Raw genomic sequence first — 27,195 nt, 5'->3', positions numbered from 1 at the left:
TGAAGACAGGTTAATAATTTCCATCATAGGGCCCTAGATCCTCTCATTGCCGGCCTTAACCAGCCACGAGGGACATGGGTCAAGTAGGCAAGTGATTGGCTGAACAGCATTGAGGACCATGTCAACATTGGAAGAAGAGAGCAGATTGAAAGAATTCCAACTGACCCCAAAGATGACCAAGGGGCCTCCAGTCGGTAGGTAAGTCACGGTAGAGCAACAAGACTTTATCGGCAAAAAAGCTCATCTACACCTCTGAACCAATAGCCAATTACCACTATTTTTTGGACCTCCCATTGTGAGGGATTTTAATGACTGAATTACGGTACTCTAAATAATTGAGTTTGGCGTGAGCCTGCGGTGCAATGGAGGCTGAGCAGAACTTCCTCTTCACAGACCTCAATGCCATCTCATAGGATTTTACCAACTTCCTATGAGATGTTCATGCTGCCCCACCACAACTATGCCGCCAAACTCTCTCTGATTGCCTAAGCTCCCATTTGGAGTTATCCAAAGCTTATGGCTTTGATTAGAGGGAAGACACTATCCACATTCATAGCAATTTGGAAACCTTTTCTTGACTTTTTGCATGAAACTGAAATAAATGAACTGATGATTTGTGGTTTTGAAGACTAAGGGGGGGGGGGGGGAAACGTTAAAGGTAGTCCCCTGTGCAAGCACCAGTCATTTTCGACTATGGGGTGTGTGACGGAACCGGCCCGATTCTGCCTTCACACCCGGTTCTGTCAACTCCCTGTTGAGTCGCCAACTCCTGGAGGGAGCTATTTCTCCACCGGCCACTTGGGCTCGCTGCCACCACCTGCTCAGTCTAGGGGTTCAGATTGAGAGGAACAGGACTCCCAATCCCCCTCTCCAGCTATGAGGCCAGGCCTCAAGGTCCTCTGCCACCCCGTACTTGGGTATCACAGAGGCCACAGCACTTCTTCGGGGAACCCCTGGAGGATTGGCACCTTATCCAACTGCATGCCTTCCCCCTTCCCCGGGGTGAAGGCAGAATCGGGCTGGTTACGTCACAGGGTGACATTGCTTTCACGTTTTCATGGCAGACAAGCTGGGTACTCATTTTACCAACCTCAGAAGGATGGAAGGCTGAGTCAACCTTGAGCCGGCTACCTGAACCAGCTTCCGCTGGGATCGAACTCAGGTCGTGAGCAGAGGGCCCCGACTGCAGTACTGCAGCTTTACCACTCTGCGCCACGGGAAGGGGGGGAAAGAATTATAGGAAAATGAGAACTCCCCTTTGTCCCCTTTTCTTTTCTGTACCCCTATTTTATTTTAATTAATAATAATTTTAAAAATTATCATTCAGAACCCCGTGTACAGTTCCGGTCACTATATCTCTAAAAGGATATGACACAGCTGGAAAGTACAAAGGAAGGCAATCAAGTTGATTAGGGGGGGTTGAAGTATCTTTCCTATCAGGAAAGGTTGGCAGTCTAGGACTTTCCAGTCTAGCAAAAAGATGGCTAAGAGGAAATATAAGAGGTTTATAAAATTTTGCATAGGTTGGAGAAAGTGGATAGATGGCACTATCCCAATGAAACTTTTGGCAAATACATTCAGGACAGACAAAAGGAAGCACTTATTTACTTAACAAATAATTAAACTGTGGAATTCACTGCCAGAGAAGGTAATGATGTCCACAAGAACAGACAGCTTTAAAAAGGAGTTAAGACAGATTCATGGAGGAGAAGTTTATCAATGGTTATAGAAGGGAGTCTCAAATATAGAGGCAGCAAACTTCTGAATTCTAGCGCTGAGAGACAGAGGAGCAGGATATCAGCAAACAAAAGAGGAAGCCGTGTCAATGTATCGACCTGGAAAAGCAGAAAGCTCATGGCTAAATTACTGCAAAGTACTGCATGCATTTACAGTATGTCACAGAAGTGAGTACACCCTCTCACATTTTGTAAATATTTAAGTATATCTTTTCATGTGACAACACTGAAGAAATGACACTTGGCTACAATGTAAAGTAGTGAGTCCACAGCTTGTATAACAGTGTAAATGTGCTGTCCCCTCAAAATTATGCAACACGCAGCCATTAATATCTAAACTGCTGGCAACAAAAGTAAGTACACCCCTAAGCGATAACGTCCAAATGGGGCCCAAAGTATCAATATTTTGTGTGGCCACCATTATTTTCCAGCACTGCCTTAACCCTCTTGGGCATAGAGTTCACCAGGGCTTCACAGGTTGCCACTGGAGTCCTCTTCCACTCCTTCATGATGTCACGTAGCTGGTGTCAGCGTAGGGTTCATGGACGTTCCAACAATGAAGAGTCTCTTTTCATTTGAAAATAAGTATCCTTTATTGGTTACATCTATGTTACTGCTACGAGAGGTCTTTGAAAGTGATAACATGCAAAGGAAAGCTTGGCATTTATGGACGAGGATCAAAGCCTGGGGATTTAAATCATTCTCACAATACAGTTACTTTCTACTTCAAAGGGTGCGAGGTTCACACGATGTTATCTCGGTTAGCTAGCCATCACTGTCCCTCCCTCCTGCTGCTAGCCTTGTAGCGGCTGGGAGCGAGCCGCATAGTTTCTGCACTTCAAAATACCTTTTACAACCCTTGGCGCCGAGTTCCTCCCTCCCCTGCTCTTTCTCCCTGGCACAACTAAAATACTGTCACAAGTCAACTGGGTTAGTGGTTAGCAAAACAGTATAGGCAATCTGGTTAGTATCAATCTATTTAGGATCAATATGAACACAAGCTGACAGCTGGTGGATGTTAGAGACCTTGCGCACCTCCACCTTCCATTTCAGGATGCCCCACAGATGCTCAATAGGGTTTCGGTCTGGAGACATGCTTGGCCAGTCCATCACCTTTACCCTCAGCTTCTTTAGCAAGGCAGTGGTCGTTTTGGAGGTGTGTTTGGGGTCGTAATCATGTTGGAATACTGCCCTGCGGCCCAGTCTCCGAAGGGAGGGGATCATGCTCTGCTTCAGTATGTCACAGTACATGTTGCATTCATGGTTCCCTCAATGAACTGTAGCTCCCCAGTGCCAGCAGCACTCATGCAGCCCCAGACCATGACATTCCCACCACCATGCTTGATGTAGGCAAGACACGCTTGTCTTTGTACTCCTCACCTGGTTGCCGCCACACACGCTTGACACCATCTGAACCAAATAAGTTTATCTTGGTCTCATCGGACCACAGGACATGGTTCCAGAAACCCATGTCCTTAGCCTGCTTCTCTGCAGCAAACCGTTTGCGGACTTTCTTGTGCATCATCTTTAGAAGAGGCTTCCTTCTGGGACGACAGCCCTGCAGACCAATTTGATGCAGCGTATGGTCTGAGCACTGACAGGCTGACCCCCCCCCCCCCTTCAGCCTCTGCAGCAATGCTGGCAACACTCATACATCTATTTCCCAAAGCAAACCTCTGAATATGATGCTGAGCATGGGTACTCAACTTCTTTGGTTGACCATGACGAGGCCTGTTCTGAGTGGAACCTGTCCTGTTAAACTGCTGTATGGTCTTGGCCACCGTGCTGCAGCTCAGGGTCTTGGCAATCTTCTTATAGCGTAGGCCAGGGGTGGCCAACGGTAGCTCTCCAGATGCTTTTTTGCCTACAACTCCCATCAGCCCCAGCCAGCATAGCCAATGGCTGGGGCTGATGGGAGTTGTAGGCAAAAAAACATCTGGAGAGCTACCGTTGGCCACCCCTGGCCTAGGCCATCTTTATGTAGAGCAACCGTTCGTTTTTCCAGATCCTCAGAGGGTTCATTGCCATGAGGTGCCGTGTGGAACTTCCAGTGACCAGTATGAGGCAGTGAGAGCGATAACCTGCTCCCCTTCACACCTGATACCTTGTACCACTAACAAGTCACATGACACCAGGGAGGGGAAACAGTTACTTCGGCCCCATTTGGGCATTATCACTTAGGGGTGTACTCACTTTCGTTGCCAGCAGTTTAGACATTAATGGCTGTGAGTTGCGTGATTTTAGGGGACAGCACATTTTCACTGTTATACAAGCTGTAGATTCACTACTTTACATTGTAGCCAAGTGTCATTTCTTCAGTGTTGTCACATGAAAAGATATACTTAAATATTAACAAAATGTGAGGGGGTGTACTCCCTTCTGTGACATACTGTATATACACATACAAAAACTCATTAACAACACTTCATCAAAAATTCTGTACAAAAATACTCAAATTGTAAACACAGTTGCACAATCCCGCTGACCCTTAAAAGGTCTGCCATGTTTTAAAGAGCTAGAGCTCTGTTTTCCGTATGCTATCGTGTGGAGTCCAATACACTTGAATCAAAGATTTCAGGTTTTCACGGCTGGTAACATCATTAGGGTTTGTAGAATCTTTCGGGCTCAAGTGCCGTGTTCTACTGGAGAAAGTTTTCCTTCCAGACGTTTCGTTCTCGGCTGCGGAGAACATCCTCAGTGGCGTTGCAGCCGGAGCAGGCGCTCAGACCTTCTTGGCTGCTGTGCATTGAATCGTCTCTAAAGTGATGATTTCTTAATGTCCCAAAGATGAAAATCCCAAGTGCAACGATGGACTGGTAAGAAATGGTTTGTTTACCGGTCCACCATTGCACTTGGGATTTTCACATTTGGGACATTAAAAAAAACTTTAGAGACAATTCAAGTGTACTGGACTCTACACGATGGCATATGGAAAATAGAGCTCTAGCTCTTTAAAACACGGCAGGACGCACATCCGGCAAGTGGAGCAGCACTTTTAAGGGTCAATTTCATCTCGGGTCAGCGGTAATGCGCAACTGTGTTTGCAATTAGAGTATTTTTGTATAGAATTTGTGATGAATTGTTATTAATGAGTTTTTTCGTATGGGTATAAATACATTCAGTACTTTGCGGTAATTCAGCCATGAGCTTTCTGCTTTTCCAGGAGACAGGGGAGAGCAGTGCCTGTTCGTTTAGCCCTCCAGGACAGCTGACTAGCCAGCATGTGACAGTAGATGCTGAACTAGACAGGCGACTGGTCTAGTCCAATGGTTCTTACAGCTTTCTGTGACTTTCACTCCTCGAATCTACTACACTCGGCTGTTCAAAGATCTCCTGTTCCTCAAATAACCTTGCCTTTTCTCCCGTGCTTCCACTTATTCATAGAACTACCTCCCAGAATACCTGCACGGTTCCACCAATTCCTTCGCACCATAAAAACCACTTTTCCTATGAATCCTCTGGCATAGGCCCTTGTTCATGTATATCATGCTTCCCCCCAATGAAGATCTAAAGTGGCTTAGGTAAGTCTCCTTTTCTCCATTTTATCCTCACAACCCTATGTTAGGTTGAGTGTGTGCAACTGGCCAAAAGTCACCAGCGAGGTTCCATGACGGAATGGGGATTCAAACCTGGATCTCCCAGATACTAGTTCACTGCTCTAACAACTACACACTGATGCCTCTGCTAGTCCACCTACCCCATTGAAACTGTCACATTCTTTCTTGTTCCTTGGGGAGATTGCTTGTACATAGTTTGGCCCTCCGAAGCAGACTACAGTGGGGCTGACCATTAGGAATAAAACAGTAGTTACAGACATAATTTCATTTTGCTAGAACATTTGTGTTTTTATCACACAAAATAATACACTTCTTCTCTGCGCTAAGTGAGAAAGACAAATGGGAAATTGAACCAAACAAACAGGAGAAGAAAAGGAGAGAGATGTGAGGTTGCTAAGACTGGTCTCGGAACAAGTAAGCAACCTAAGCCAAACTAGTTAACCTGTGGCTCTTTAATTTTCCTCTGCTCTTTAGTGTTTCATCTGTTAATGTCTCTCCTTTACCTGTTGGTCCTGCAGCTGCCGGATTCTACTCTGGGCTTTCTGCAAGTTCTCTGTGGCTGAGCAGCACTGATGCTTCACCACTGCCAGTTCTCGTTTGATTATATAGTTCTCTTCGGCCTCTTGCGCACGGGTGACTTGGCCCTGAACAGAAATGAGATTAGAAACAATTACCCCAAGTCAAGCACATCAATACGTCGGAGGAAGAATTTGTTTGACTGTGGTAAGCTGAATATCAAAAGTCTTAGATATCCCTAATTGTCACCCGGGCTTCCCAAAACACTGCTCCAGTGCCTGATATATGTAGAGGATTCGGGAAGTATGCTTTACCACATGATCCCCATTTTGTGACATAAAGGCTAACATCACTGATTCAAACATTCAGAGCTATCTGTGACGAAAGCCTGAAGAGGCAACAAGGCCTGTGGGGAAAGAGATGATTCACTTGAAGAAATCCTCCCTATACATGCAAAGCCAGCACATCAAATAAAAGGCTCAAGGCCAAAAAAGACAAGACAATTGGAGAAACATTACTGGACACTCCTGTATTTTAAAACAATCACAGAAACAATGCAGGACCACCAAGAGCCACGACAGACCACCAATAAATTCCTTCTGGGTCTTCCTCACACAACCAAATATATGAAATAAAACCATATGATTTATCCAGTTCCATAGTCGTTCAGGATGTGGTTTATTGTAATTTGGCTTTCACATGATTCCTTTTTGCACTTTTGTGTCATACCTTCCTCTCTCAAATCCTCAAGCTCTTGTCTCCAAAGCCATCTAAAGACGTTTCATTCTGTTTTCGCATGTACAATATCAAGGTTTTAGAATGCTACAGAAGAGTTAGGATGCAGAACTCTAAGATTGTGTGGGAGGAATGAAAGAAGGTAGCCTACAAGGAGACTGAGGAGGAACAATTTAGAAGAACTCGGAAATTCTTCCTCCTCTATCTTCTTGGCAATGTAGGAGATTGGCAACTTAGGAACATCATGATTCCTAGAATTTGGGATATTTATGTTTTCTGTCAACAAGATATGCAATAATGTAATTATTTCTCATCACATTTAGCCTGTGGGATAAAGCTTGCCATCAGCCATATTCTTCCACAAGAATCTGGTGTCCAGATTCCCAGGTGATTTGCATAAAGTCACAGGAAACCAGTGGCATAGTAAACTGAATGGGGACAATCCAAATGGCAGAATAACCAGCCACAGACAAGGAATGTGATTGACTTTTATATGATGTTTGTTTGTAAAGGGTGCACGATCAGAGGCAATCTTAAGCGAGAGGCTCATGCTGGACTGTGATAGTGGCATCCTTCTGTTATTACCATGGGAAACTAAGTAAAGCAACTAACTGCAAGCTGCAATTTTCAACCCCGTTTTAGGAAAGACGTGGCCGGAGTTGTCATGGAGAAAAATTCCGTTTCCATTAATCATTGCAATGTAGATGTAGAGGGTTATCCCAAGGGTGGCCAAACTGTGGCTCAGGAGCCACATGCAGCTCTTTCACACATACTGTGCAGCTCCCAGAGGGCAAGGAGGAACTTAATGCAGGCTTACTCTCAAGTAAACGTGCTTAGCATTGGGACCTCAGCCAGCCTCTGAGCACTGACCCATAGGTAGGTGAATGTTTTCGCCATGCATGAAACAGGGAAGGAGGGGAAAACAGGCAGGCTTGCAAGCTCTTCTCCACCAACACAAAGGCTGCATGGAGACCTAGAGCAGGGCAACAGCACAAGAGCTGAAGGAACCACTGGAAGGAGAGGTAGAATTAAAGGCTCTCATAGGAGCTGTGTTTACTAACCTTGGTGTCTTGACAAAGAAAGATGCACGATGCAAACAGTGGCCAGTGATTTATATGGTACATTTGTGTTTCCTTCTTCCACTGGTGCCAAAAATAATTCTATAGCCTTTCCTTATGCTGGTGTTATGGGGACTGTTGTTCCCAGTTTTCCATTTTAAAATAGTCTCCTTCTAGCATGGTTGTGTTGTAAAGTGCACATGCACATATTTTATCTTTCTGCGCAAAGAAAGTATTAAGTTTAATAAAAACGTATGTGTAATGTTTGTTCATGTCTTGTGGCTCTCAAGCATCCAACATTTATTCTATGCGGCTCTTTAGTTAAGCCAGGTTGGGCATCCTTGTGTTAGAGCAACAAAACAAACACGTATCCAGAGTGTGCTCTAGCCCTGTGAGAAAAGGCATGCGGCAGATTTAGATGAAGGTTTGAAGGCTGACTCACAGCTGTGAGAGATGTCTAGTACCAGAGAATGGCTGTTATTAGTGTGGGCAAACGCGCATGTTACAGCTGCTGGGCCATGGCTGTAGCTGCTGCTTGGGCACAGAGGTTCGCCATACAAATAAGGGGATTCTTCACAAGACAACAAACATCCTGGCAGCAGTACTGTGAAGCTTCCTGGGCTGCTGCAAAGGAACAGTATCTAAATCATGCTCGGCATGGCCAGGTCACGGAAGTGAAATGTAAAATTAACGTCGCAAAGTGCTGTGCTGTTACAGAATTTGCTTCTTCTACTGAAGCCCGCTTAAAATCTACTAGGGACAGGGCCTTCTCTGTTATGGCCCCTTCATGGTGGAACCAGCTGCCGGAGGAGGTGAGGGCCCTGCGGGACCTTACTCAGTTCCGCAGGACCTGTAAGACAACCCTCTTCCGGCTGGCGTACACCTAACTGGCATAGGAAACTAAGTGTAGTTCCATCATAAGAACATAAGAGAAGCCATGTTGGATCAGGCCAACGGCCCATCAAGTCCAACACTCTGTGTCACACAGTGGCAAAAAAATTTATATACACACATACACTGTGGCTAATAGCCACTGATGGACCTGTGCTCCATATTTTTATCTAAACCCTTCTTGAAGATGGCTATACTTGTGGCCGCCACCACCTCCTGTGGCAGTGAATTCCACATGTTAATCACCCTTTGGGTGAAGAAGTACTTCCTTTTATCCGTTTTAACCTGTCTGCTCAGCAATTTCATCGAATGCCCACGAGTTCTTGTATTGTGAGAAAGGGAGAAAAGTACTTCTTTCTCTACTTTCTCCATCCCATGCATTATCTTGTAAACCTCTATCATGTCACCCCGCAGTCGACGTTTCTCCAAGCTAAAGAGTCCCAAGCGTTTCAACCTTTCTTCATAGGGAAAGTGCTCCAGCCCTTTAATCATTCTAGTTGCCCTTCTCTGGACTTTCTCCAATGCTATAATATCCTTTTTGAGGTGCGGCGACCAGAACTGCACACAGTACTCCAAATGAGACCGCACCATCGATTTATACAGGGGCATTATGATACTGGCTGATTTGTTTTCAATTCCCTTCCTAATAATTCCCAGCATGGCGTTGGCCTTTTTTATTGCAATCGCACACTGTCTTGACATTTTCAGTGAGTTATCTACCACGACCCCAAGATCTCACTCTTGGTCAGTCTCTGCCAGTTCACACCCCATCAACTTGTATTTGTAGCTGGGATTCTTGGCCCCAATGTGCATTACTTTGCACTTGGCCACATTGAACCGCATCTGCCACGTTGACGCCCACTCACCCAGCCTCAACAGATCCCTTTGGAGTTCCTCACAATCCTCTCTGGTTCTCACCACCCTGAACAATTTAGTGTCATCCGCAAACTTGGCCACATCAGATTCTTGTTATGCACACTGCCGTAATGCTTGAATGTTTTAAATGTTTAAATGTCTTAAATACCTAATTTAAATTTCATGTCTGATTTATCTGTTGTAAGCCGCCCTGAGCCACCTTGGTGGGAAGGGCGGGATAGAAATCATAAATAAATAAATAAATAAAAAATACGGAAAAGAACTTGGTTCTTAACAGCTCTCTAGTAGACCTTTTCCTGAATTGCAAAAAATTTTCAGTGCTATCTGTTGAACAAGTTAAGCACGGGGAACACCTCCAAAAGAACAGAGCCAAACGTTTTCTAAGCATTTATTTCCCCCCCAACTACAGTAGTGCTCTTCAGCAGGAAAGAATCCAACACACACATTATTTCCATGCACATATGATAACTGAATGAGAATCAGGCAGGGAGGGTGGGATATAAATCAAATGAAGTAAGTATAAGTATGGCTTCATCAGGGGATCTCTTACAGCATAAGCCTCCAGTCAAGGTGAGATAGGAGTTTTATGCTACAAGAGTTCCCCTGATGAAGCCACGGGTGAACACACTGATTTCTTAACCCCAACCATCGGGCATTCAAAGCAAGAGAGGAACAGAAGTGGTTTGCCATTGCCTTCTTCCTGGTGTTCCTCAATGGTCTCCCTCCCATCCAAGTCCTGTCTGTAGCTGACCCCATCTTAGCTCCCAAGCTCTGATGAGCTTAGGCTAACTGGGCTGCTGTGAAGTTAATAGTGATACAGAAAGCCATAAGCTAAATAGAGTTTACGCCTTTAGCTACATAAAATAGAATTAAGCTTCTCACATCTCATAAAATCTGAACAGTCCAGTTTAATTGTACAGGCTTTTAAGAGCACCTGAAAAGTTAAAGACAGCTCAAGAACCAATAAAGGTTAATGTGTTTTTTCTTCTAAGTGGGCGTGCCAAGCAAATCCAAGCACTGCAGAAAGACAAGATTGCAAGTGGCCTTTCTGGACAGGAATGAAATGGAATATCAAGAGAGAAGAGTTGGAAATAAAAAGGATTACCATACCTGGATCAATCTATCTGCCAAGGCAGCATTCTCCTACAGGAGACCCAGAAGAGGAGAATCCAGACAAGGAAGGAAGGAAAAAGAAAAAGACACAACAGCAAGGTCACACAAGCACACTTGCTATAGCTAGAAGCACAGGAGAGAAAAGATCTCCACAGAGCACAAGAAGAAAGCTTTTATTCCAGAGCAGCCCCAGATCAAAGTGCTACTATTTACAGGCTTATATGTGATAAGGGCAGGTAAACAGGTATTGATTGCATACAGAACATCTATTGTATTATTTTTGCCCAATTCTGCAATTGCTACAAAGCTGTCAAATTTGACTGTACATCATCCATTAAGGCAATGAAAACCACCTCTAAAGTTCAGAGGCCACCTTTGCATTGGTGCAGAACAGACAAACAGCCAGGATTGCTGTTAGAAGTTATGGACTCCATTCACTTCTCAGGCTGCCATCTGGATCTTTTTTGAAGAAGCACTGCATTAATTTATGTTAAAAATTTAAGGACTTTGGTTGTGGTGGACTGGACATTCTAGAATTTTGTACGATTTAGAGGTTTTGATAATTTAAGAATATATTTAAATACGCTTTTTTTTTATACAATATTGCTTAACTGTAATCATATTTGAGGCTAGTAATCGCGGAAGCCTTGTGGCTTGGATCGCTGTCTCTAATTTCCATGATTCTCTACTTGGTTGTATAGTTATTAGGATGCAGCAGAACAGCCTGATGTGGTGTGTCTGGGCAAGCCTCCAAGATCATAAAGATTATCAGTAAGTTTCCTATTATCAAGATGAGGTCAAGGATAAATAGACTTTCTTGTAAAAAGTTTATTATTGAACATCAACATCAAGGTCATTTGAGGTATACAGCACAGCTGGGTTGAACATCAGCTATAAGACTCCACTGCTGCACAATCAAATTAGCCACAAAGCAGGCCAATTCAAATTGTCCAGAAAGCATCAGTTACTTCTACTCAAGCCACTAGGGCTGATGTAAATTGTTCACAGCAATTTTTGCAGCTTTCGCTGTTCCCTCCAAAGAGTCTCCAGGGTGCAGGTCACTAGGGTACAAATAGGGCCCCACAGCTAAGTAGTACTGCCCTTGGGAATGTATTCTTATCCACTAGGATTCCAGAAAACTACCTATAGCAGCCCCTATGAGGATTGTACAGTGAAGGTTAATGACTGGTCCTCTGAGTAGCGTTTATAACAACTGGGGCAGGTGGCTGTGGAAGGCTTCATTTTTGGGAGCCAAAATAGTCTGGAAGTGGAGGAAATGGATCCTCGTGTGGCTGGGTACACTCCTCACCTTCTCCAGGGTTTCAATTCGCTGTTTCAAAAGGCGGTTCTCAGTACGAAGTCTCTGCAACCAAGATCAAAATTAGCAAGTGGTCCTAATGTCCACCGTGGGAGGTGACGCTGAAATCATGAGCAACAAGCAAGAGCCATCTGCATGACCGGCTCCTTGAACGTCTGGGGTGACAGGAGTAGTGCTCCCCCCTCTCCTTCTGGGCTGGCTCTACAGTTCAACAACAGGGAATTCCTTATGTTTCTAAAAAAAGGTTCCATTCCACAAAGCACTCAAGATAAATGATCACTTGGCTTTTTGCCTGAGCTGTAGGGGAACTGTAGCATTTTAAGAACAGTGCACTACCCACAACAGGAAAGAGGAAGCACTACCCCCATCAAGATTTACAGGCACAGATTAATGCAAAAAAGAAGTCTTTTGCATGGTTTGAATACTGAGTAACACACATCAACATTCACATGACAAAGTGTCAAGACTCTGCCTCCAAAGTATACAGGCAACAAAATGATGTACTATCTTGAGAAAAGAAGCATCATGGACTCTAGTAACTTGCAGAGAAGAAGTGGAGGTTGGATTTATACCCTACCTTTCACTATACAAAGGAGTTTCAGAGCAGTTTACAATCTTCTTTTCTTTCCCCTCCCCACAACAGACACCATGTGAGGTAGGAGGAGCTGAGAGAGCTCTGACAGAAACTGCTCCTGAGAGGAATGGCTCTATGAGAACTTATGACTGACTTAAGGTAACATCAGCAGGTGCATGTGGAGGAGTGGGGAAGAAAACCTGGTTCTCCCAGATAAGAGTCTACATAGTTAACCACTAGACCAAACTGGCTGTCATATTTTACTTCACATAGCTGAGAGAGAGAGAAAGCAAGTGTAGGAATTACCTTGATTTCAATCTGCTCTTCCATCTCTCTGTTTTTGATTGCAGTGTACTCCTTTTCTAGTCTGTAACAGAACAGAAGCAGTTAACCCTGTCTCTCCCAACAGAAAATCCTGAGTCTGGATATATCCCTAAGGATCAAGCTAGATATGTCATTAGATCCAGCCCAGATCTGCTCCAGTTACACAAAAAGCTGTGTGGAAGATGACAATTTAAGGGCACTGTGAAATAAACTGAATATTTCTAATACTCCACATTTCCCTCCGAGATACTTTAATCCCATCCAGTATAGTTGAGGGTATTGGAGTCTGGCTGAAAGAAAATGAATGATTCAGACAATGGACTTCAGTGAGCTGAACACTGGAAGAGATGTTCAGCTCCTTGTGGCAGCAAGGCCCTTTCACTCTGTACATTGTGGACACCAGCCCCATTCCACCCCTGCATTCTATGTGATTTCAGATAATTTGTATTTTAAAAAGACAGGTTTGCCACTGTCCCACCTAGCATGCAAGGCTCAGAATTGCCAGCCATTGGTGCCAGCATTGTTCCAACCCAAATGTCTTTACAGCTAAGCATACTGGAGGCTTCTTTACAGGTGACTGGATGCTCATGAAGCAACTGAAGTTGATTCTGTTTGTAGCATTTCATCAAGCCATTAGGATACTTTATTTTGAACAGGAGGGGAAAACACGTCAATGGTGGTGCATTCAACTGCATCCTGTAGTAGGTAACATTTCTGACCCCAAGCCATGCTCGTTTTTTAGCCCTCCACACCTGTTTACCTAGCACCCTGATTCATAAGTATTTTTTAAAAGAAAAAAAATTACCATGACCCCTCTCCTAATTCATTAACTGGTTAGAATTTCAGATCATGGTATCAGCAAGTGGAGAGGGAAGTTGACAGATACTCCATTCTACGTGGATTCCAATTCATGCTGAGGAATGCTTTTAACTGTCACGGCTGAGGCCATCAGAGGGAGTGGAAGAAATTGCTAGGATCTCTACTGCACCTGCACGGATGAAGCCCTGGACTTACAGAAATTGTTTATCTAGCTGCTGACCAAGTAAGTCTGGATCTTACTTATTGGAGGAGGGAGGGTATTTTCACCCTTTGCTATCACACCCCAAAGGAGAAAAAGCCAGAGCAACAGGAAGATGTTGAGATCTAGGGAGAGGACAGTGAAAAATACACCCTTTAGTGGCCTGTCAGTGGTCTAAGCGTGTATTTTTGATGGATAATGTAAGCCGCCCTGAGGACCATACACGGTGGCAGGGAGCGGACAAAAACTTTTAATATTCATCATCACACTCCAAGAACAGTGCTGTTATCCTTTTGATATGCATTTGAGGTTGCTGAAACAACTTGCTCTGAGCTCATGACACCACCTCTTAGAAAGGTTGCCATGGGTGAGGGGAATGGCTTACCCTCCCCATATACCATCTGGGATGATCCAACCTCAGTTCTGGCAGCTAGCTTTAACTTACAGGAGCGGGGCACCTTGTTTTTTTTTTCTTTCCGAGGTTTGTACTCATGCAGAAGTGGGGAGAAAAGTAAAAATGAAGAGATAAAAATAAGTAAGAGCCAGGACAAATTTACATAAATCTCAGAAGGCATCTCTAAGACCGAACTTAATCATAGAACTCAAGGTGGTAAAGTCACAGAAAGGATACTCACAATAAAACACAATCCCAAGTAAACCCATCTGATGTCACCTGCCTCCTCTTTCTCCTTCTAAAAGAGGACAGGAACCCATAACTAACTCTGCTGCCCATTGAATTTTGGGCCTCTTCAGTGGGCTTATCAATGAAGGATTGCATCCTCAAGAAGACATCTATATGGACATTTTAACTGAACAAGAACATGGATGTGTAAGTCACTCACCCGTTTGTGGACTTCGCACCATAAGACACTTATTGCTGCCTTTTGAGCTATTGTCCTTTTGTGAGTGTGCACTAGTATTTTTCAATTTGATAAATTCACTTTTAAGTGTTTATACACAGTTTGTATTTTGTATTGCAAATTTTTTTTACTGTGTACTGCTTGTTTTTCTACAAGACTAAATATTCATGATGACTTCGGCAGGGGAGGGACAGTCTTTGTTTTTTAATTGTTCGTTTTAATTAATATGTGAATTGCTAATGAAAATAAGTCTGAAAAAGCCTTCCAGGTGGTGGAGTGGGGAACAGTGGCCCCGGGAGACAGAAGGGAAGTTATGGGGAAATGACTGTGTGGATGCTTCATTGCCATGCTTTGTTGCCACTGCAAATGTGTCTGCATTTGCAGTGATAGCAGAAGAAACATGGGAAATCATTGCTGTCTGGAAGCAGGCTCACTTAATATCTAAGACTCACAACTTTTGGATGCTACTGACTCTGTAGCTGTGCCTGGAATCCCAGTTATCAGTCCTGGCACAGATGCTTTCTGTAAACTATTGGTAAGAAGACTGGAGCTTTTATCTGCCATCATTCATAGAAAACCTTTCTGGTAGAAAAAAAAAAGTCCCTCCGGTGCTGCTGGTGAATCTCCCTATCCAACCCAGCCTCTGAAGGAAGAAAGCAGTTAGCATGAGTCGTTAGTTGATGCATTTCATTAGTTCTGCCTAGCTTAGGAGTCTCCAACATTACTCATCAAAGAGGGAAAGTTTGAAAACCTACCTTTTCATTTTTTTAGGGTTGTACTTGACCTGGTAGGCCTTTAAGATCAGCTTATCAGGACAGCTGTCAAACTGGTGAGGAATCACTTTCTGGAAATACTGAGCAATGAAAAAACCAAAACACTTCATTCAGGATGAGTCTAGGACACATTCCCCTACCAGCAAAGCCCTTTTCTGATGCCTTGCTCTACTGCCCTACTCTTTTCCTCAGTCTGTCTCACCATAAGGCAACTAGCTAAAAATGAAAGGAAAGCACAGGAACAACCATTCTCCTTCTGATAACAAGCATCTGGGTTCAAATCCCAGCTAGTTACACAGTCTACAGAATTATGATCAAGCATCTCTGCAAGAGGAAGTGTGGGCAAAGGAGCACCTTCATTACTGTTAAACGCATTTTCAGCATTAACCCTTCCCATCTAGACAGCTGTGCACCAATAGAAAGCAAGGCAATACGACATCAGAACAGGTTCCTCTTCATTCTTAACTCCTCCCTAAATCTACATACAGTGTACACTCTGAGCAATGTTCCCTCATCTCAGAATGGCAAAAGTATTAGGTCCGTACACTGGAGCAATACTCTGAACAGGCTCTGATGGAAAATTTCACTAAAGTAGTTGGAAAATGCCAATGTCTCAAAGCATCCTCTTTGTGCACTTGAGTGATGCCTAACTTACAATTGGGTGGGAATTAGACTATATTATACTTTCTGATTACTCACGGAGAAAAAACTGGGACCTATCAAGGAGACTTTTAAAAAGACACACTAAAAAGTATGCAGTAAAAATTATTTTTCACCAGCTTTTTATTCATTCAGTATTTTGTATGTATCTCTGCAGCCCTGAAGTCTAGAAGTTCACATCAATCTTTTAAATTTTTACTCACCAGGAATATAAAGCTAAGCATGCAAATGGATAAGCCAACCCACATCTCTTGCTATTGGCTAACCCCTCAAGTCACTCCCAATAACCGCGCTAGTGCTGCCCTATCTCTTCCTCCCTGGGAAACAAGGAGCTCCAACTGCCTCTCCAAGTTTCATAGCCACTTCTAAAGTTTCACTTGTTCACTTTGCTTCAGAACTACTGAATGAAGCAGAGCAGATGTATGGGAATAACTACAATAAGAAGCTGACAAGGCTCCCAGAATGTTCTTCTGAGTGAGCTGGATCCAGGTATCAATCAGTGGAAGGTGCTGATGGCTGCAGATCTTTCCCATGATCCCTTATCCCCTGGGGAAAATTGATTCCTGGAATCATGGGATGTATGCACTAACAACTTAAGGCAGGAAGCTCATGTGCAGGCGAAAGAAGATGAAATTGCCCCTCTTCCCTCTTTTGTCACTGTTCTGGGCTTGTAGTCAGTTTTACTTTCATTCACAAATTTGAACTACTAATTTTTAATCAATAGCTTTTTCAAACGCAGTAGCTGGAAGTTTCAGTGATAATCAGTCCAATCATATGTATGTTTACTTTGAAGTAAGTCCCACTAGATTAAAGTTTAAATAATTCCCTTTTAATAACACAGTTGGTGTAAGGTCTAATTAAACTATGGATTTTCCTGTTGTCACAGCTAATACTGTAGGAGGACTGGCCTCTTGACAACAGGAAAATACTGGTTGACTTTCAAGTACAACCACTCTTTGTGGATGCCTGGCGGATATGGTAGTCAGACAGCACTATTAGTGTATAATATGTAAATATTATGTAATATTAAGCCACATAATGATGAGGCACACTCAAATACCTTTCTAAAACCAGAAAAACAAAAATCCAGTAAGCAACGACTTCATATCTCTAATCCTTTATATACCAGAAATTTGGGGTTGGGTAGAAATGTTTTTTTCTCAAACCATGGGGGTAAAACAAAGAATGAAAGTGCCTGATCACAAATTGAGCTAATGACAGAGTCCAGCAAATGAATGAGAGTCAGACTTCAAAAAGACCATGGTCATTTGGGAAATAAGCTTTTGCCTTCAGAGACCAGCTAGGCCTAAATGAGTTAGAGATTAATCTTTTTAAAAGGCATTATATTCCAAGGCTAGATCTCAACCAGCCTGGATTTCCACTTTCCTTCCCACTCGCCTCCACTTCAGTGCAGAAGTCTGAAGCAGAAACTGAACATTTGTATCTACTAACATCTAGCAAGTCTACCTCCAGTCCCGCAGCGCACTGCAGAGCTGACCTGTGACATCCCCTCCATGTCCAGCTGCACGAGTTCAGCCTGATTGAATTGCAGAAGAGCCATCCCAACACGGAAGATTATTTCCAATCCCTGTAAGAAGTCAGAGGATTTAGATGGACTCCATTCCAAATGGTACCTGATAGTTTTTGAGCAGCTGTCAAAAGCAGCCATTGCTAAAAAAAAGAAAGCAAATAAGGCTAGAAGTCCTCTTATAATGAAGGAAGGATAACCAGTTTTTCCCACATCGTCACTTATCCAGCTGCGTCTGATTCACAACATGGCTAGCTAGCATATCTGCAGAAGCATCGTGGATCTGCCCTGAAATCTGCCCTAATCGCACAACTTTTAATGATTATTTTTGCTGGCTTCCTGCTTCACAGTTCAGGTTCTTTAATACCACATTAGAACTGAGAGGAAATATGTTTATTTCCCCTAAAATATTTTTGCCATCCTCAGTAGGTGCATAGATCACGCACTGCCAATGGAGGTAGTGATGAGCCACAAGCATACATAGCCTTAAAAAGGAGACACAGATTAATGAAGGAGAGGTCCATCAATGGCCATGGTGACTGGAGGGAGTCTGCACTTACAAAGGCAGCAAATCTCTGAATACAAGTGCAGGAAGGCAGCAACAGAGAAGGACTTCAGCTTCTACCCTGTATGTTGTTTGGTGATGCAGGGCAACTAGATGGTCATTGCAACCTTATACTAGATGAAAACATACTAGACGAGATTGGCCACTGTTCTGATGCTGCTTATGTGTTTGTTTCAATTTGACTAATTTGTCCAAAATTAATATCTTGATAGTATGTAGGTTATTCTGTTAAATAGATCAATGTTTTCAATATTATAACTGAATATACAAATAAGCAGCTACTATTGAGGGTCTCTGCCCAAACAACTACCACAAAACTCGTTTTCTATTTTCAACTTTTTTCTACCTCAGATATCAAAAATGTGTGCCAAGACAGCAGCTCCTCTTACGTTTCGGTTCAGTTTTATTTTCATAAATGCTAAATAGATAGCATATAAAGCTATACTGTTACAAATGAGCATTTTTGTTAATTCAGAAGAACAGGTTTAGGCTTGAATAAGGAAATACTGCACTTGTTTGTTTTTGTCTAAATTCCTCCCCTCCCCCACACCCAACAGAAATAACAGCTTTTTTTTCACAGTTTCAAAATTTCCTGTAAATTTAATTTTTTAACACTGAGTCAGCTAAAAAGAGTCCTGCTCCCTTCTCCCATTTTGTTACCCACTCCCAGGCTTAGATCAAACATTTTACCTCATACATGAAGATATCGAACACTCGAGTGGCCACAGGTAGTGGAAAGGTGGTGAGGAAGAGAGTAAGAAACCAAGACGAAGCATACATAGATGTTAAGAAGCTCTGGGAGCGGAAATGTATGTTCAGTTCAGGCAGCTGCTCCTGAAAAGGCACAGGACACAGCCCTTACAATCACAAGAGATTCCAGCCTCCCTCCAACATACTGAGAATCCAGAGTGATGGCTAAGGAAGGCAGCATTGTGTAGTGGTCAAGAGCAGTGTTCCCTAATCTGAAGAACTGGGTTTGACTCCCCACTCCTCCTCCACATGTAGCCTGCTGGGTGACTTTGCACCAGTCATAGTTCTCTCAGAACCCTCTCAGCCCCATGTGCCTCACAGGGTGCCTGTTGTGGGGAGAGGAAGGGAAGGAGATTGCAAACTGCTTTGAGACTCCTTAATGTAGAGGACACTGGAGTACAAATATCTACTCCTTTTCTTCAGGTAAAATATAAAAACTGGTACCCCTAACTTCTCCCCAAAGCAATATGTTTTTGTATTTTAGCATTGGTAAGAGGCAAGTTAAGTTATGCACAAAGTAAATATACAAGCAATCTACAGCTTCATATGAAACCCATTAATTTCTTTCAGATCTGAATTCATTTACCTGAAGTAAGTATTCAAACTGGTAAATGCAAAGTCCCAACTCAGCCATGGTGGGTTTGAACAGCTCCCGTAATCTATACTCCTGCATCAGACGTACAAACACACAGAAAGCCTCTTCCTCAGGCATCTAGAGTCAGATAAGATAGTTGCATCAGCTTCTCCAAAGCCCACTGAGGGATAAAAGCAAAATTCTTCTGTATCAAAAACCAAAATCTGAAGATGTTTTACATTAAGATCTAGCTGCGTCTTCTACTTCAATACAGAATATACTAGTCATCACATGACAAAAGTGGGCAAAACACCTTGTCTATTTAAAATGCTACAATCACAAATTACATACACAATGCAAATGAGCTTCTATTAACCTGATATAACAAATATTATTTTACTCGTCATGGTAAGGTTACCTAAAACAGCATTAGCTTTCCTTGCAGTAGCATAACCATTATGAACTTTCCACCAAGGTCTCTCCCACGTCAATTATCTATTTTATACTGGTGTACACAATATCCTAATTCAAAGTAACCAACTTTGAATATTACCAAATTTCATAAACATAGTCATGCAATATTACCAAATTTCATAAACATAGTCATGCAAGATATGACTATAACACAGTGATTAATGGATTCTGGACAGACCCTCTGAAAGGCCCAGCTGATATTTCCTTTCTAATTTAAGGAAATAAAATTAAAATAAAACTGTCCACTTAATGCATATACAAACTATATTCCTGTAGCCTGGGCAAGAAAACAATTGTCAGTATAATTCATTCCTACAATGGGATGAATATTCAGATTCCTAGGCATGTTGGGGGGGTTTTTTGCTTCTAGTTAGAACTATTAAAAATATGAAAAGCTTTAGTGCATCAGAAGCATACTACCACTGCAGTTATTTTCCCAAGACAATAAATAAAATCTGCTAGCAGTCAAAACAAAACACTAATAGCAATAATAGTGTAACCAACAGATTTATAATTCTTATAAAGAACGTAAGTAGTTTAGAATTTTGGAGGGGCAATAAGCAAATGGGTTGCACAGACATTTGACATCATGCTACACAAACCTGCATCAAAAGCAGTCCAACGATAAATGCACTGCCCTGGCAGTATCCAACCTCACGGTCCACTAAAGAGTAAGCCTGAAAGAGACAGCAAAAGAACATCCAGATCAGTATTACATAAGAGCTCACAGCTAGCCATGAAGAGAGCATTATGAGGCATCATCATGGAACTCAAAATGTTTGCTCAACCACCCAGCAGCCAGTTCATTACCACAGGAAGTAATAAATAAATAAGCAGCAAATCTATGAAATGTACAAGGGGAGGGACGGTGGCTCAGTGGTAGAGCATCTGCTTGGGAAGCAGAAGGTCCCAGGTTCAATCCCTGGCATCTCCAACTAAAAAGGGTCCAGGCAAATAGGCGTGAAAAACCTCAGCTTGAGACCCTGGAGAGCCGCTGCCAGTCTGAGAAGACAATACTGACTTTGATGGACCCAGAAGGGTCTGATTCAGTATAAGGCAGCTTCATATGTTCATATGTACAAGTCATGAACCATTTGGTATAGTAATGTGAGAAAGGAAGGCTTGGCAGATGGACTTGAGCCCTGTCTACACTAATTGGGAAGAAATCATTTCAGGGAGACTATGGTGAATATGGATGGAATAACACCAAGAGGAAAAAAGCATAGTAGTGCCTATCTGGCCTAGGAAGGCCAGTTTAGGGATAATTATGACATCAGGAATTAGATAGCACAAAGCAGGTAATTAAAATGGGATATGAAAGATGTTACAAAGCTGAGAACAGACATGCAGTTTATGATCACACAATGTTATCGCTACTGCCTACAAGAAACCAAGTTATGTGCTCCTAAAATGAGAGGGTAGGAATAAGGAAGAGGAACTGAGCAATGAAATGTAGTTTCTAAGCACTAAACAGCTGAAAAATTACAAAAGGTTACCATCCTCACATTTTCTTGTTCAACCTGAAGGCTACGACAACTGAAGTCTAACTCTATAGTCTGCTTGAACCGTGTGGGTTGAATGTGACCAGGCCAGGAGTGGTCAAACTTGCTTAATGTAAAAGTCACATGGAATAAATGTCAGATGCAAGATGTGAACAAATATCACACATACATCTTTATTAAAACTCTTAATGCTTTCTTTGCACAGAAAAATAAGATTCATATTTATGCATTTTACAACACAACCATTCTAGAAGGAGACTTTTTAAAAAACAAAAGCTAGGAATAACAGTCCCAATAAGACCAGCATAGGTTAAGGTTATGTAATTATTTTTTGGAACCACTGGGAGAAGGAAACACACACATACCATTTAAATCACTAGCCACCGTTTGCATCACTATGCATCCCTCTTGGCTTGACACCAGTAAATGCAGCTCCTACAAGAGCTATGAAACTAAGGGAGAGCCCTGAACAGCCCTCTTTAGTTACATCTCTCCTTCCACTGGCTCCCTCAGCTTTTGCACTCTCTTTCCCTGTTCTAGGTCTCTGGGCAACCTCTGTGGTAGAGAATGACCAATGGATACTTACTGTGAAGGATCCTTCTCCTCTGAGGACAAGAGGACATCCTGTGGGTGATTCCCATCCTACATTTAGGGACGCAGGAACAATTTTTTTCACTTCCTGTTCCTGGTGGGAGTCACCCTCAACTTAAGTTTGGTAACTGTTTGGTAAGCTCTACAATATAATGGACAACAATAAACTTGAATAATAACACAAGCAATCCCAGATAAAATTAATTATGGGAAGTGAGTACCAGAGGAAACACAGAGAAAGGATACGTAGGGTAATGTGTGTGAGTGTGTATGTATGTATGAACTATAATACATAACTTACAGTTTGCCAAACAGAGGAGGAAGGTAATGGCCACCTGTCCTCCTCTCCTCAGAGTAAGTATCCAATGGTCGTTCTCCCTCTGAAGCAGATGACATCTTGCGGGATATCTTAAAGCAGGGGTGGGGATCGTGGGGCCCAGCCGCACTGTGCAGCAGCCTCCCCAGGGCGAGGCAGGGATCACAGGGCCCAGATGTGCTGTGCGGCAACCTCCCTGGGGCCTGGCTGGCCAGTCAGAATTGCTGCAGGGCCTGGAAAAGTTACTGTCACAGTTCAGTTTGCACTTGATTATCCCAGAGGGTGTGGCTAATATGCTAATGAGTGTGTGACCTAATATGCTAATATTAGGGGATGTGGTCTAATATGCTACTGAGTTCCTGCTGGGCTTTTTCTACAAAAAGCCCTGGACCTATGCATTTGCCTAGGGCGGTGGGCCGGGTGTGTGCCAGATTAGGCTCTCCACACGCGCCTTCAAATACAAAAACAATTATTTGCAGTAATTTTGCTGGCCTAAATCATTCTCCCTCGGCGGAGCACTGTTTTTTAAGTTGATGATTTTTTTGAGGCCCGCAAATGATGTTATAAATGTCCATATGACCCTTGGCAGAAAAAAGGTTCCCCATCCCTGTCTTAAAGCGCTGTCCCTAGGCTTTGGGAGGGTGGTCACCACCTCCATTCTCCAGAATGTGTAGCAGGATTCGCTGAGCAAGAAACCATCTTAGCCGACTCCTGGATTCTGATTTTGTAATGTCTAATGAGTGTGGATATGGAAGACCAGGTGGCCACCTTGCACACCTCATTAACTCAGGCCTGTCTGGCAAAAACGGTGTTCATTGCAGCACTACGCATGGAATGAGCTGTAATACTGACTGGAACAGGTAGCTTTGTCTTCTATAGGGTTCTGCTATGCAACGTTTGATGTATCTGTTAATGGCACACGCGGTATCTTTTTATCTGCATGTGGTGAAATATCAATAAAAAGTGCAACTGCCCAGCAAAAGTGTTTGGTTCTCTTAATATAGTAATTCAGCGTTCTTCTAACACCAAGAGAATGCCATACGCGTTCCTTTGTATGAGAAAGATGTGGACAGAATGATGGTAAGAATATTTCGTGTGATCTATGGAATGTGGAATTAACATTTGGCTTTAAAGTCGGATTTGGGCACAGAACCACCTTTTCTTTCTGAAAAATAAAGAGCACAGACTTTACCGAAAGAGCATCCAATTCCAATAGCCTCCTGCCTGACATGATGGCAACTAGGAAAATAGGTTTTTTTTCATTCTCAGATAGACCAGAGAAACCTCAACAATGGTTTTGAGAGAGATTCTGGCTAGAGTAGACAACATGGTGTTAAGCTTCCAGGGCAGAAACTATGAATTTGTGGCAGCTGAGACAGAGATGTCCCCTGTAGAGAGTGAAGAAAATGTGAATGTTTTGAGATGCTCACTCCCTACACTTGAGGTAAGACTGATGCCAATGCTACCAGCTGTCTTCTCAATGTAGTTGTTTTTAAACTGGATGATACGCCATCCTGCGGAAGCAAGAGGATGGAGCTTCATAGGATCAAGACGTTTTCTGCAGCACTAGCAAACAAAAACCGTCAGGTGGTATTGTAAATACTGGAATAAGACTGTCTTCACAAAATCAAGATGATATTTGTCACTTGCAACTAATATCCTAAGAGAAGAAAATCTTCTTGTTGAGGGACCACTTCCCCTGTCAGATGACCTGACGACTCAACCAGACCATCTGAACTTTGATTGTCCCTATCACAAGTTCCACCTTGATGGATGCCAACTAAATCTCAGACCATAGGAACACACTGCATGCTTCCCTGCATTGGACAGAAGATTTGGAACGCCCCCTGCTTGCTGATGTAGACTTTGGCAGAAGTATTCTCTGTTCAAATTAGAATGCAAGAGCCTGCAATCTGGGTGGTGAACCGCAGGTGACCCAGTCTTGTCACACTCAGCTCCAGGACAACAGGAGAAGCCTTTACACCTTTTCCTCTGTAATGTTTTTTCTTATTATTGCTTTTTTGTTTTTTATTTATTTTGCTTTCTATTAATTATATTAATTCTATAGAGAAAAAACAACAGCAAACCTCTATCCCCCGCAATGAATGTTTCAAAACCTAGTAATTAATTTCTATTAGTATATAGTTCCCTTACTGAACTGCTTATCCAATATATATATATGTATATATGTGTGTGTGTATATACATATACAGAAAGAGAGTGTAAAATGAAATCTTATGAAATAGCAATACCTGGCCCTAACCCCAGACCCTGGCCCTTCCCCATCCTCTCTAACCTTCCTCTATCTAACTATAAGAATTTTTACTACTTTCACATCAGAACTTCCTTAGATCAAGACAAAATTATATATTTCTATGAAACAATGTCCACAGGTCCGAACTAGAAACATTCTGTCTAGCCAGGTACAGAGACAGTAAGCTCTATCCCGCAGGACAACCAAATCATCATTAATAATAAAAGTCCAACCATGGTGGCAAATCTGAGAATTTTAATTGGTTGGATGTGGCCTACACAGGATTGGCTCACTCTCTGGCATGCCATTGGCTGATTCTGTTCTCTCCCACCCACTGCCGGCCCTGTCAGAAGAACCCCACCAGAAGGCCACTGACCTTTGAGGGAGACAGTTCTTTGCTGAAAGGTTCTCCTGGGGGCTTACTTATCACTACTGCCTCTCCTCAGGACCCACTGTAGGAAGTCCAGGACAGTCCATCCCCCCCCCAAACAACACTGCCACGAAGCAAACAGTAAACTATGAGAGACATGTTTATAAGACAAAACAGTAGCAGTTCATTCTCTTCAACTGACAAAAAAGGAATGTTCATTCACAGCAGGGAGGGCCAGTTGTAATGCCTGCATTTCTCCTTGCATCGTCATGCTGAATTCCATTGCCATATCAGCTTTTGTGTTTGGTTGGTTTTTTTGCTTTTGCAAGGGAACTTTTAATATCTTCCAACTGGGAGGACATTGTTGCCATACTGTCCATAATCCCCTTTTTCCACTGCCTTCAAATGTCAGAATGCCGGCGTTTACTTGCAGTTCTGCTGTTGTCTCCATCGCCAATGTTTCTGTCGCCATCTTGGATTCTATGAGAAAAGATTTCTCACTGATGTGTTTAGGCACAAAAAATAGTTTAACTGTTTGGTCTTGATGCCTTTTCTGACCACCAGCCCTGAACTGGTTGATCTCAGACTGTGGCTCCCCAGTCACTGAGGCTGGCAACTGTGAATATTCTGAAGGCAATGAGGAATCTCGGTCCACCAACAGAGGCTGCATTTCAGAGACAGTGGGTCACAAAATGATAGATCTGACTTCTGCGAAATAACAGAAGATTGGAAGCACTTACTGCGAAGCTTCCTTCTCAGTGATTCTGGAGTGGGACTGTCCGTTACTTCTGGGAGTGGGCTCCTCCTCGGGAACAGGGCTGGTTCACCAATTGATTCAGGGAGGGGGAATGGCCTCTCCCCTGGGAACTCCCTAGTCTATAAACAAACCATGTCTTCCCCACATGGATACTCCAAAAAGGTAAATACTAAGAAAAACTTACCACACCTTTAAACAAAACCATATTGTACTGTATCCAATACAGACAAAAGTATCAATACTGGTAGTCAATACCCTTCCCTCGAACTAAACTCTCTCCGTGCCAGTCAAGAAGCCTTCAACGTTATTGGGTGGGGTGGACCGTCCCACTCCAGAATGACCGAGAAGGGAGCTTCATGGTAAGTGCTTCCAATCTTCTGTTCTCCGGCGGTTCCTGGGAGTGGGACGGTCCATTACTTCTGGGACACACAAAAGCATTATGCTCCCAGGGAGGGACCAGCTTCCCTTAACAGAGAGTTACTCTACAGAGTAACTGTAACAGAGTAACAGAGAGTTACTCTACTCTCTGTAGTACTCTACAGCCAAAGGCCGCCTCAGCTGAAGTCCACTTATCAACTTTATAGTGTCTAGTGAATGAATGTACAGGTGGCTGCTTTACAGATATTCTCTAGGGGCAGAAAGGCTCTGTATGCTGCAGATGTAGCTGCCCCCCTTAAAGAGTGAGCTGTGATCCCTTCCTGGAGGTTCAAGCCCCTGAATACACCCCTGCAAAGCAGGTGCTGAATACACCCCTGCAAAGCAATCCCATAGGCATCTACTCAATGTGGATTGGGTTACTTGCTGCCCTGAGGAAGAAGAATTAAATGATACAAAAAGAGTATATGATTTCCTGAAAAACTTACGTTCTCTCAATGTAAAAACTCTGTGCTCTTTTGACATCCAAATGATGCCACACTTTTCCCCTCTCACGCTAGGGATTAGGACAAAAGGAGGGCAGGACTATCTCCTGAGTCCTGTGAAAAACTGAATTCACCGCAGGAACAAAGGTAGGGTCTGGTCTTAGAACCACCCTACCTGCATGAAAAATCCACAACTCTTTATCGACAGAGAGGGCCTTCAACTCTGCCACTCTCCGAACTGAGGTGATCCCTACAAAAAATAATGTTTTAAGTGTTAATGTCAAGAGTCACTCTATTTTGTTCCTCTTGCCATATGTATCCAAATGGCTAACAGTTATACAATGCTAACGCTTGTGCTTGCTATGCTGGCTGATTGCTTTGAAGCATCCTCGCTGCTTATCTAGAGGGAGGGTAGCATGTCTGGGAACTTGTATGTTACCATGCAACCAAGGTCAAGGCTGCTGGTGGAGATGTGGCCGAGGGGGTAGATAACAGACACCTGGATGATGACAGAGTAGGAGGGAACCTGTGCAAAATCCCCGCTGCAGCTTGGCGCGCTTGGCTTGAATTGTAACCGTCAGGACAAGGGATTATAAGAGCGGGGAACTGGCAGGAGAGCCAGTTCTGACAACGGCTGTACTTGCC

At 43.1% G+C, this 27,195-nt stretch overlaps 1 protein-coding gene across 2 annotated transcripts in view; it reads right to left on the bottom strand.

Annotated features, from left to right (window-relative positions):
• Positions 1-27,195, bottom strand: part of EVI5L (ecotropic viral integration site 5 like) — a 54,160-nt gene that overhangs the window by 11,683 nt on the left and 15,282 nt on the right. Inside the window, exons 4-12 of one of the 2 annotated variants that reach the window (XM_060240696.1) lie at positions 20,503-20,577; positions 19,439-19,564; positions 18,793-18,936; positions 17,508-17,597; positions 15,332-15,429; positions 12,681-12,741; positions 11,792-11,845; positions 10,480-10,512; positions 5,797-5,937 (exon numbers count right to left, since the gene is read on the bottom strand). In XM_060240696.1, coding sequence (XP_060096679.1) covers positions 5,797-5,937; positions 10,480-10,512; positions 11,792-11,845; positions 12,681-12,741; positions 15,332-15,429; positions 17,508-17,597; positions 18,793-18,936; positions 19,439-19,564; positions 20,503-20,577 — 822 coding nt within the window. The remainder of the gene's footprint in view (positions 1-5,796; positions 5,938-10,479; positions 10,513-11,791; positions 11,846-12,680; positions 12,742-15,331; positions 15,430-17,507; positions 17,598-18,792; positions 18,937-19,438; positions 19,565-20,502; positions 20,578-27,195) is intronic. The other variant, XM_060240697.1, reaches the window with a different exon arrangement.

This window comes from Heteronotia binoei, chromosome 5, assembly GCF_032191835.1.
Source record: "Heteronotia binoei isolate CCM8104 ecotype False Entrance Well chromosome 5, APGP_CSIRO_Hbin_v1, whole genome shotgun sequence".
Lineage (NCBI taxonomy): Eukaryota > Metazoa > Chordata > Lepidosauria > Squamata > Gekkonidae > Heteronotia > Heteronotia binoei.
Note: the sequence above shows the minus strand (reverse complement) of the source record. Positions and strands in the feature narration are given on the sequence as shown.